General features: G+C 42.5%; 1 protein-coding gene and 1 long non-coding RNA gene across 2 annotated transcripts in view; one reads left to right on the forward strand and one right to left on the reverse strand.

Annotated features, from left to right (window-relative positions):
- The window catches only part of LOC143276648 (intraflagellar transport protein 57 homolog), a 38,178-nt gene extending 28,692 nt beyond the window's left edge, over window positions 1–9,486 (forward strand). Inside the window, exon 12 of the mRNA XM_076581269.1 lies at window positions 4,527–9,486. Coding sequence (XP_076437384.1) covers window positions 4,527–4,693 — 167 coding nt within the window. The 3' untranslated portion in view covers window positions 4,694–9,486. The remainder of the gene's footprint in view (window positions 1–4,526) is intronic.
- A 322-nt stretch (window positions 9,487–9,808) lies between these two features.
- Window positions 9,809–12,005, reverse strand: LOC143276527 (uncharacterized). Its single transcript, XR_013053591.1, has 2 exons — window positions 11,404–12,005; window positions 9,809–11,360 (listed from the first exon to the last, which is right to left on the reverse strand). It is a non-coding gene; the product is annotated as an uncharacterized LOC143276527 (long non-coding RNA).
- Between the last annotated feature and the right edge of the window lie 46 nt (window positions 12,006–12,051).

Below are 12,051 nucleotides of genomic sequence, written 5' to 3' on the forward strand. Positions count from 1 at the left end.
CACCTTGGAGCTCCAGATGTTCTTCAGCTGCAAGTACGCTGCCCTCGCCTTGCCAATTCTTGCTCTGACGTCTGCGTCTGTGCCGCCCTGCGTGTTGATGATGCTACCCAGGTACGTGAATGCCTCCACTTCTTCCAGCTCATTCCCGTTTAGTGTGACTGGGTCCTCACTCGCTGCGTTGATCTTGAGAATCTTGGTTTTGCCTTCATGGATCTTGAGGCCAACTTGTAATGAGGTGGCTGCTAGTTCTGTAGTCTTGTCCTGCATTTGTTGGCGGCTGTGGGAAAGCAGGGCCAGGTCGTCTGCAAAGTCGAGATCATCTAGTTGGTCCCACAGTGTCCACTGGATTCCATTTCTTCTGTATGCTGTTGATATCTTCATGGTCCAATCGATCGTCAGGAGGAAGAGGAAAGGCGACAGGAGACAGCCTTGTCTGACTCCGGTCTTCACCTCGAAGCTGTTTGTGAGTTGTCCTCCATGGACCACCCGGGAGGTCATTCTTTCGTAGGAGTTCTTGATCAAGTTGACCAGTTTGGTTGGCACTCCATAGTGGCGAAGCAGTTTCCAGAGGGTGTTGCGGTCCACACTATCGAATGCTTTCTCATAATCAACAAAGTTGATGTATAAAGACGAGTTCCATTCTAAAGATTGCTCAACGATGATGCGCAAGGTGGCAATCTGATCTATGCATGATCTGTTCTGGCGGAAGCCGGCCTGCTGGTCTTGGAGGAGAGGGTCGACTGCACTTTTCATTCTCTCGAGGAGGATCCTGTTAAAGACTTTTCCTGGCACTGACAGAAGCGTTATCCCTCTATAGTTGGCACAGTTGCTGAGGTCTCCTTTCTTGGGTAGCTTGATGAGGTAGCCCTCCTTCCAGTCTGATGGTACTTCCTCCTCTTCCCAGATCTTCTCAAAGAGAGGGTACAGCATCTCTACCGTGGTCTCCAGATCTGCCTTGAGTGCTTCTGCTGGGATGTTGTCCGGTCCTGCTGCCTTGCCATTCCTCAGCATTTTGATGGCTTTCCTGATCTCCTCCCTGGTTGGTTGCTCACAGTTGATGTCTAGGTCTCTATCAGCAGGGTCGATGTCTGGGGGGTTTGAAGGGATGGGTCTGTTCAGGAGTTCTTCAAAGTGCTCTGCCCATCTGTTCAGTTGTCCCTCTGTTCCCAGGATGGTGTTTCCTTTCTTGTCCTTGACTGGTCGCTCAGGCCTGCTGTACTTCCCTGAGAGTTTCTTAGTGGTGTCATACAGCAGCTTCATGTTGTTACTGGCTGCTGCTTCCTCGGCTTCCTCTGCCAGGCTGTCGATGTACTTGCGCTTGTCTGTTCTTGTGCTCCTCTTGACTTCTCTGTTGGCTTCTGTGAAGTCTGCTTGTGCCTTGGCCTTTGCTGCTCTTGTCCGGCTGTTGTTTACTGCTGCTTTCTTCTGCTTTCTCTTCTCGATCTTGCCCAGTGTGACTGCCGATATCCATTCCTTCTGTTGGTGTCTCTTGGGGCCCACTACTTCCTGACAAGTTGCCGTCAGTGTCTCTTTCACTTTCTGCCACTGGCTCTCGATGTCAGTCTCTTCTTCAAGCAGTTCTTGTAGTACTTGGTACTTGTTGGTGAGGGACAGCTTGAATTCTTCGTTTATCTTTGTGTCTTTCAGCAGGCTGATGTTGTACTTCTGCCTCTTTGTTGTTGCTTCCATCCAGTTCTTCTTCAGCTTTAGCTTCAGCCTGGCTACCAAAAAAAGGTGGTGGTCAGATGCAACGTCTGCTCCTCTTTTCACCCTTATATCCTGTAGAGATCTCCTGAATTTCTTGGCCATGCAGATATGGTCGATCTGGTTCTCAGTCACATGATTTGGAGATACCCAGGTGGCCTTGTGTACTCTTTTGTGGGGGAAAATGCTGCCACCGATTACCAGATTGTTGATAGCACAGAAGTCTGCAAATCTCTCGCCATTCTCGTTCATCTCTCCTAATCCGTGTCTTCCCATCACTTCCTCGGATCCCGTGTTGTCTTGTCCGATCTTGGCATTGAAGTCACCCTTGAGGATGTTTATATCTTTTTCTGGGTACTTGACGATGACGTTCAGCAGTCTGTCGTAGAATTGATCTTTGGCTTCTTCATTGCCGTCATTGGTTGGCGCATAACACTGGATGATGTTCATCTTGATCATCTTCTTCTTAGTCCTGAAGGATGCTGCGATGATTCTTGATCCGTGTGCTTCCCATCCTATCAGGGCTCGCTGCGCAGGTCTTGACAACATGAGCGCTACGTCTTCTGTGTGTGGAGCGTTGTCTTCTTCGTGGCCAGAATAAAGCAACATCTCTCCAGTGAGCAGTCTCCTTTGTCCTGACTGTGTCCAACGGGTCTCACTGATTCCAAGCAGTGTGAGGTTGTAGCTTTTCATCTCTGCTGCTACTTGTGTTGTTTTTCCCGTCTCATACATGGTCCTCACATTCCATGTTCCAACGTTGATGGTCCTGGTCGATAAAAGGGGGGTCGGCCTTGTGGCTTCCGTAGACTCACGGCTTTCACCACACTGTGTCATACATCCTCTTGGTGAGGACCCTTCCTCTCCCAGGGCAGTAATCTTTTGGTCTGTTGTTGGCGTTTCTGTAGCAAGCTTTGTTTTTAACGGGGTGGGGTTGCTAGCCCCACGCCCAACCCTCCTCCTTTCTCATCCGGGCTTGGGACCGGCCATGGCGGAGTTAGCACATACATATACATGCACAAATTTGTAAAAGTATTGTTTGTTTTAGATGAAGGAAGACAAGGGTGGGAGAGTAATGACAATGACAGTGAGCTTATTCCTATAACTTTTTTCAGTCATAGCGGAACAAGGAAACATGACAATAACAGGATGACGGCCACAGAGGAACAGTGACACATGACAGTAACAGGATGACGGCCACAGAGGAACAGTGACATGACAATAACAGGATGTCGGCCACAGAGGAAGGGACAAACATCACAATAACAGGATGACGGCCACAGAGAAACAAGGAAACATCACAATAAAGGGATTACGGCCACAGAGGAACAGTGAAACATGACAATAACAGGATGACGGCCACAGAGGAACAGTGAAACATGACAATAACAGGATGACGGCCACAGAGGAACAGTGACATGACAATAACAGGATGTCGGCCACAGAGGAAGGGACAAACATCACAATAACAGGATGACGGCCACAGAGAAACAAGGAAACATGACAATAAAGGGATTACGGCCACAGAGGAACAGTGAAACATGACAATAACAGGATGACAGCCACAGAGGAACAGTGACACATGACAGTAACAGGATGACGGCCACAGAGGAACAGTGAAACATGACAAGAACAGGATGACGGCCACAGAGGAACAGTGACACATGACAATAACAGGATGACGGCCACAGAGGAACAGTGACATGACAATAACAGGATGACGGCCACAGAGGAAGAGTGAAACATGACAATAACAGGATTACGGCCACAGAGGAACAGTGAAACATGACAAGAACAGGATGACGGCCACAGAGGAACAGTGACACATGACAATAACAGGATGACGGCCACAGAGGAACAGTGACATGACAATAACAGGATGACGGCCACAGAGGAACAGTGAAACATGACAATAACAGGATGACGGCCACAGAGGAACAGTGACACATGACAATAACATGATGGCCGCCACAGAGGAACAGTGACACATGACAATAACAGGATGACGGCCACAGAGGAACACTGACACATGACAATAAGAGGATGACAGCCACAGAGGAACACTGACACATGACAATAAGAGGATGACAGCCACAGAGGAACACTGACACATGACAATAACAGGATGACAGCCACAGAGGAACAGTGAAACATGACAATAACAGAATGACGGCCACAGAGAAACAAGGAAACATCACAATAACAGGATGACAGCCACAGAGGAACAGTGAAACATGACAATAACAGGATGACGGCCACAGAGGAACAGTGACACATGACAATAACAGGATGATGGCCACAGAGGAAGAGTGAAACATGAAAGAAGATCAGTTTATCTGTACACATTTCTTGTCTCCCCCCCCCCCCCCCCCACCTCTCCACAGCTCCTCTGGTGAAGATCAGTTTATCTGTACACATTTCTTGTCTCCTCCCCCCCCCCCCCCCCACCTCTCCACAGCTCCTCTGGTGAAGATCAGTTTATCTGTACACATTTCTTGTCTCCTCCCCCCTCCCCCCCCCCCCCACCTCTCTACAGCTCCTCTGGTGAAGATCAGTTTATCTGTACACATTTCTTGTCTCCTCCCCCCTCCCCCCCCAACCTCTCCACAGCTCCTCTGGTGAAGATCAGTTTATCTGTACACATTTCTTGTCTCCTCCCCCCTCCCCCCCCCCTCTCCACAGCTCCTCTGGTGAAGATCAGTTTATCTGTACACATTTCTTGTCTCCTCCCCCCCCCCCCCCCACCTCTCCACAGCTCCTCTGGTGAAGATCAGTTTATCTGTACACATTTCTTGTCTCCCCCCCCCCCCCCCACCTCTCCACAGCTCCTCTGGTGAAGATCAAGCAAGCCATACAGCAGCTGAAGAAGGAGATTGTCCAGATGGACATCCGTTCTGGCGTTGTGGAACATGTCCTGCTTCAAGCCAAACTGAAGGACAAGACATCGCTCAACAAGCAGGTCCACACCTCCAGAGACGACCACGATTTCTGATACATGTGACATGGTCCTGGCTGTGTTTTTTGTGGCTGTGTGAATTGTGTGTGTGTGTATGTGTGTGTGTGTGTGTATTTGTCTGGGTGTTTGTGTGTTTGGTTGTTTGTGTTAGCGTTTTGAGTGTTTGTGAAAGTGTTCATTGTTGTGTGTCTTCATGTTTTACATTTATTTGCTTTATCATCATTGTTGTCTTATTTATTTATTTATTTATTATCATTATTATTATTACTACCTTTTTTATATCATAATTATTATTTATTTATTTATTTATGTACGCTTATCAATTATTTATTCACCTTTTTTCTTTTCTTTTTTTTCTCAAGGCCTGACTAAGCGCGTTGGGTTACGCTGCTGGTCAGGCATCTGCTTGGCAGATGTGGTGTAGCGTATATGGATTTGTCCGAACGCAGTGACGCCTCTTTGAGCTACTGAAACTGAAACTGTTGTGTGACTGTTTGGTTGTTTGTGTTAGCGTTTGAGTGTTTGTGGAAGTGTTCATTGTTGTGTGACTGGTTGTTTGTGTTAGTGTTTGAGTGTTTGTGGAAGTGTTCATTGTTGTGGAAGTGTTCATTGTTGTGTGACTATTTGGTTGTTTGTGTTAGTGTTTGAGTGTTTGTGGAAGTGTTCATTGTTGTGTGACTGTTTGGTTGTTTGTGTTAGTGTTGAGTGTTTGTGGAAGTGTTCATTGTTGTGTGACTGGTTGGTTGTGTTAGTGTTTGAGTGTTTGTGGAAGTGTTCATTGTTGTGTGACTGGTTGTGTTAGTGTTTGAGTGTTTGTGGAAGTGTTCATTGTTGTGGAAGTGTTCATTGTTGTGGAAGTGTTCATTGTTGTGTGACTGTTCGGTTGTTTGTGTTAGTGATTGAGTGTTTGTGGAAGTGTTCATTGTTGTGTGACTGTTCGGTTGTTTGTGTTAGTGATTGAGTGTTTGTGGAAGTGTTCATTGTTGTGTGACTGTTTGGTTTCTGTTTACAGCTGTAAGGTTGTTGGGGTAAACTGTTTTCTTTAAGTCGCTGTCTGTTTTTTTCTTATATGTGTGTGTCGATTTGTGTGTGTGTGTGTGTGTGTGTGTGTGTGCAGATTGCAAATATGTAGTTTTTATATGTAAATGTCAGGGGGTGGGGGAGGGTAGGGGGGAACAGGGGGGGGGGGGAGGGGAGTGTAATTGTACAGATTGTTCAGCTCTGGTGACAGTAGGGACGGAAAATCATGTCCAGTTGAGAAGTCTCTGCCCTGAACAGTAGTGGATGAATGATGAAAAACAAACAAACAAAAGACTGAAAAGTGCTTAAAAAACAACTTCATTTGGTATCACTTGCAGTGAATGGATGTTAAAGAACAATTGAACACACTCACACACACAACACACACACATACAGAGACACAGACATGCACACACACACACACACACACACACACACATGCAAGTATGCTATGATTGTAAAAGCTGTGCATTGGTTCACTAACATTCTGTCACTATATAAACTTGTCAGCAATGCTTCCACTGTTATTCATTTATATTGCAATAAATCTACTGATGTTTCAAGTCACATGTCGAGTAGATATTCATCAGTTGTTTTTGCTTGGATAAACCCATCACAGTGTTTCTGATCATTCTTTGTTCTTGGTCTTTCTGTTATTGCCTTTGCGTGCAATGGTGTTTTTTTAATTGGTTTGGGGATGCGTTTTCTTGCAGACTAGGCAATGAAATTTGTGACTGATTTTTTTCCCCATTCTTTTTCTGTTTTGTTGAGGCAGCAGGTTGTGTCTTTTTATCTTCATTTTATGCTGTGATATTTTGATTGTTCCCATGGAGAAAAGCATGCAGTAAAAGTGGGGGTTTTGTTTGATTTTGTGTGCATAGTTTTTGTGTCTTTCTTTCCTTTTCAATGGCATTCAGCATAGAAATAGGCAAAATCTGATAAATGGTCATGTTAAAAGAAAAAAAAGAGGAAAGAATTGATGATGTGCAAATGTATCGTGAGTCACAGACTGCTGTCACAGTTGGATAACTGACAATGAAAAGAGGGCGCTTTATTTACACAGAGACTCCAGACTGATACTCATGTCGCCATGTATTTATTTTTAACGTCTTTATTTTCTCAGAGACTTGAGACTGGTTATGAATGTTTAAACAAAATACAGAAATTCATTGTTCGACATGCGCAAATGAAGTAAAGAGTGATGAAAAAATATTGCACAGTTGAGAGTCACCGATTGTGTCATGTCCCCAGGGAGATAACTTTTTTTTCTTTCTTCTCTTATACAGCGTGTTTGTTTGCTGTTTTGGGGAGAATGTGTGGGTTACAGGTTTTGGGTTACAGGTTGTGGGAAAGTGTTACCTGCAGTGTGTGGGATACAGGTTGTGGGAAAGTGTTACTTGCAGTGTGAGTTTTGGTGTTCAAAATGTTGGTCAGTTTGTTTTGGTGATGGCAGCAGTGGGTGTGTTCTTTCATTCGTTCATTTGTTGTGACAGGATTTTTATTGGCTTTTTCTTTTCTTCGTTTTTGTTGTTGTTTTTTCCAGGATAAAAAGAATTTTTGACAGTAGCATATGCTGCTGCTTTTTTTTTTTTTTTTTTTTGTATCTGTGTGAATCTATGTGTTCAAAAGTTTGGAAAAGTGCAACAATCTTTCTTCCACTTTTTTTTCCCCCAGACGTTTATATTAAAAAGAACGCAGTGTAATATTATGTGTATATTATGTTAATCAGGGTTGTGTAGAAATCTGTGATTTTTTTTTTAAAGTGCATTAAGCATTGATGGTTTTATAAGACCACTGTTTTTTTCAGTTGATCTTGAATTTCTTGAAATTAACTGTACAGCAATTAGATGTCAAGCAAAGTCATTGTTTTGTGGAGTGCAATTTGAGGTGCACAGAAATCCCTGGTTTTCACTTCAGGATCAAACTGTGATGTCTTTTGGATCTGTCCAGGCAAGTGTCGCTACACATCTGATGACAGATAATCATGTATACTTCGTAATTTTCCCAATGATTATGTGCAATTTGTAATTTTCCCCAGGACTTTTTTGTCTGCTGTGTCCATTTCTTGCATGACTTCACCGGCGTGCAATGTGACCCATAATTGTTACGACATTACAACTGCTTGAAAATAGCAAGGTTCAATACAAATGAGCTCTTTTTTTTTCACTTGTAGAATGATTTCAACTTTTACTGTTTGCAAAGGAGTTGGACCTTTCTCCATCTGGCAGCACTTGTTCACATTATCATTTGAAGTTGGCGGTCTCTGTATTTGTCTGGTCTTGCCATAGTTTTTTTTAATTTTTATTTGAATGTATGCAAAGCAGAACCACAGTTGTTGTTGTTGTTGTTTTAATTTTTTTTAAAAATTTATCTTACAGTGAAAATCTCGCTTTTTTAAAGCAGGTTAATGCCAGTTTTTTTTGTATTTTTTTGTTTTGTACATGATTACTGATGTTGTTGAGCTTATGTAAAACAGTGCCATTTGCTGTTAATAAACTACTTATGTCTTCTTACAGTTATTCTACGCAAGGTTGTATTTTTTAAAGCTTCCAGTTGAGTGGTACTTAGAAATATATGTGATTTTGAAACCGATCAAAATTAGCCATTTTTATATTGGATAATGGTTTTTAAGCCAACAATCAAAGTAATTCTTTGATATTGGATGGTTAATTGTAACTTGAAACCATTGTTTTAATATGGGATATGTGTGACTTGACACTTTTTGAATTTTGAATAGTCAGTTGTAATTTGAGACCATTATTTCATTTTTGAGTAGTTGAGATCTGAAATATGACATTCAAATCTTTTTTACTGTGAAATATTTTAATGTTAGATATTACTGTGATTTGAAGTCCTTTGAGGACTTAACTGTGATTAGAAATCATTCTTTTGGTATTATATAAATAATTGCAGTTCAAAACCACAATACTCCATTTAAACTGTGATTTGGAAAAAGGTCACTGTTAAATATTGGACAGTTGACTTCTTTTGAATTGGTTTGATATTGAATCATTTTAATACTGGATGGGTAACTGTGATTTGGAATCACTCAGTGATTCATTGAATTTTTCATATTAATTTTAAACAATCAAAATGATTGTTTGAGACTGCAGTTTTAAACCAATCAAAATCGTTTGAACAATGACTTTTTTTAAAGCAATCAAAATCATAGTTTTGAAATACTGGCACTCTGGTTGTGGGCTGTACTGTTTTGCTGTGTGTGAGAAAGTTTGTGGTTGTGTGTGTGTGTTGGTATGCGTGTGTGTTTGTGTGTGTGTGTTTGTGTGTGTTTGTGTGTGTGTATGCATGTTTGTATGAGTGATTGTGTGTGTGTGTGTGTGTGTGTATGTGTATGCCTGTGTGTGTTTTTTATGTGAGTGATTGTGTGTGTGTGTGTGTATGCGTGTGTGTGTATGTGAGTGATTGTGTGTGTGTGTATGTGAGTGATTGTGTGTGTGTGGGTGTGTGTGTGTGAGTGATTTATATGTGTGTGTGTGTGAGTGATTGTGTGTGTGTGTGTGTGAGTGATTGTGTGTGTGTGTGTATGCGTGTGTGTGTTTTTTATGTGAGTGATTGTGTGTGTGTGTGTGTATGCGTGTGTGTGTGTATGTGAGTGATTGTGTGTGTGTGTGTGTGTGTGTGTGTGTGTGAGTGATTGTGTGTGCGTGTGTGTGTGTGTGTGTGTATGCCTGTGTGTGTTTTTTATGTGAGTGATTGTGTGTGTGTGTGTGTGAGAGAGAGTGATTGTGTGTGTGTGTGTGTGAGTGATTGTGTGTGTGTGTGTGTGTGTGAGTGATTGTGTGTGTGTGTGTTTGAGTGAGTAATTGTGTGTGTGTGTGTGTGGGGGGGGGGGGGGGTGGATGTGGGTGTGTATGCGTGTGCTCATTTGTATGTGAGTGATTGTGTATGGGTGGGTGTGTATGTTTGTATGTGAGTGATTGTTTGTGTGTGGGTGGGTGTGTATGTTTGTATGTGAGTGATTGTGTGTGTGTGGGTGGGTGTGTATGTTTGTATGCGAGTGATTGTGGGTGGGTGGGTGGGTGTGTATGTTTGTATGCAAGTGATTGTGTGTTTGTGTGGGGGTGGAGGTGTATGTTTGTATGCGAGTGATTGTGTGTGGGTGGGTGTGTATGTATGTGAGTGATTGTGTGTGGAAGGGTATGTTTGTATGTAAGTGATTGTGTGTGGGTGGGTGTGTATGTTTGTATGTGAGTGATTTTGTGTGTGTGGGTGTCTGTGTTTGTATGTGAGTTATTGTGTGTTTGTGTGTGGGTGGGTGTATATGTTTGTATGCGAGTGATTGTGTGTGTGTGTGTGGGTGGGTGTGTATGTTTGTATGTGATTGTTTGCGTGTGGGAGGGTGGGGGGTGTATGCATGTGTGTGTTTGTATGTGAGTGATTGTGTGTGGGTGTGTATGTGAGTGAGTGAGTGATTGTGTGTACGTGTGTATGTTTGTATGCGAGTGATTGTGTGTGTGTGTATGTTTGTATGCGAGTGATTGTGTGTGTGGGTGTGTATGTTTGTATGCGAGTGATTGTGTGGGTGTGTATATGAGTGATTGTGTGTGTGGGTGTGTATGTTTGTATGCAAGTGACTGTGTGTGTGTGTGCGTTTGTATGCAAGTGACTGTGTGTGTGTGTATGTTTGTATACAAGTGACTGTGTGTGTGTGTGTTTGTATGCAAGTGACTGTGTGTGTGTGTATGTTTGTATGCAAGTGACTGTGTGTGTGTGTGTTTGCGCAAAGAAGAGAGAAAGGGCCAGGTTTGAAGTAAAGTGTTGTGATGAAATTGAGATTTTTTTTTCACCAGCATCTGCTTTACAGCTGTTTATCTTGCATAACATGTTATATATATTTTCACAGTGTTTGAACTTACCACATATTCATGTCTGTTTGCCAGTTTTAGTTTTGGATGTGGGGGAGGATTGTCTTTGGACCAGTTGATTTTTTTTCTGTGTGTGGGATTGCACAGGGATTCGGTTTTGTTTCTGGATTTGGGAAGGACGGTCTTGGAATCTTTTTTCTTTTTGAATGTGGGAAAGATTGTTCAAGACCAAATTTTAATTTTATTGGAATGTAAGGACGATTGTCTTTGAAAACAGTTTTTCTATTTGGATGTGCGGAAAGTTTTTTGTTTTTTTTTATACCTATTTTTCTGTCTAGATGTGTGCACAAAGGGTGTCTTGACCAAATTTTCTTTTTTGGATATGGGGACGTGCTGTCACCAGAGAAAGCAGGCCGAACTTCATACAGAGGAATCTGTTGTCACAACCCCCCCCCCCCCCCGCCCCCCCCCAAAAAAGTAATACAATATAACTGTGCCCAGTTTTTCTGTTTGATTTCTTTTTAATATATTTTCTTTTATAGATTTTACAGGAGTTTTCTTTATATCTTCATTTCTTGAGTGCAACTCCTATGTTCACTCGTGTACACGAGTGGGCTTTAGCATGTATGACTGTTTTTACCCGTGCCATGTATGCAGAGTTTTTACCTGTGCCACGATTGTGGTCTTTTTCCGTTTTCTGGGAGAGGGTACATGTCAGGTGTGTGGGATATGTGTCCATAACTCACTGAATGCTGACATGGATTACGGGATTTTTAACTTGCATATTAATTTTGATCTTCTGCATGTGTGTACACGCAAAGGGGTTCAGGCACTAGCAGGTCTGCACATCGGTTGACCTGGGAGATCAGAAAGAAATCTTCACCCCTTTACCCACCAGACCTGGGAGATCAGAAAGAAATCTTCACCCCTTGACCCACCAGACCTGGGAGATCAGAAAGAAATCTTCACCCCGTTACCCACCTGGGAGATCAGAAAGAAATCTTCACCCCTTGACCCACCAGGCGAAATGACCAGGATTTGAACTCAGGGGACCCTGAGATTGAAAGTCCAACACTCTAACCACTCGGCTGTTGCACCCGTCCCGGAGTTTTCCGATTCAGCATGGTTGTGTTTTTTGTTTGTGAATTTTTGTCAGCCCTGATACTCCTGGTTTTGTGCAGTCTGTTGGGTTTCAAATTAAAATAATTAAAAAAAAAAAAAAAAAAAAAAAAAGGTAATCCTTTCAGTTTCAGATCATGTCACAAAATGTTTAACACAGAACTGAGTGGATGAGTTGATAACTTCTTTTGTGGGCGAATTTTCTAAATATCTGTTACATTAACAATGCAGTTTACTGTTTTGCGGGCATATTTGCTGAATATCTCTTCTGTCAATTAAGCAGTTTGTGTCACAAGTTATCTCCATGAATAGGACATGATAATTCCTTGTTAGATTGTTTCTGGACTTGTCCATAAATACCGTCCACATGTTCTGTCCTGCAGATTCACAATAAAGAAATGTTGTTCATATATGAGACTTCTTTGATTT

The sequence above is a fragment of the Babylonia areolata genome, chromosome 32 (genome assembly GCF_041734735.1).
Source record: "Babylonia areolata isolate BAREFJ2019XMU chromosome 32, ASM4173473v1, whole genome shotgun sequence".
Lineage (NCBI taxonomy): Eukaryota > Metazoa > Mollusca > Gastropoda > Neogastropoda > Buccinidae > Babylonia > Babylonia areolata.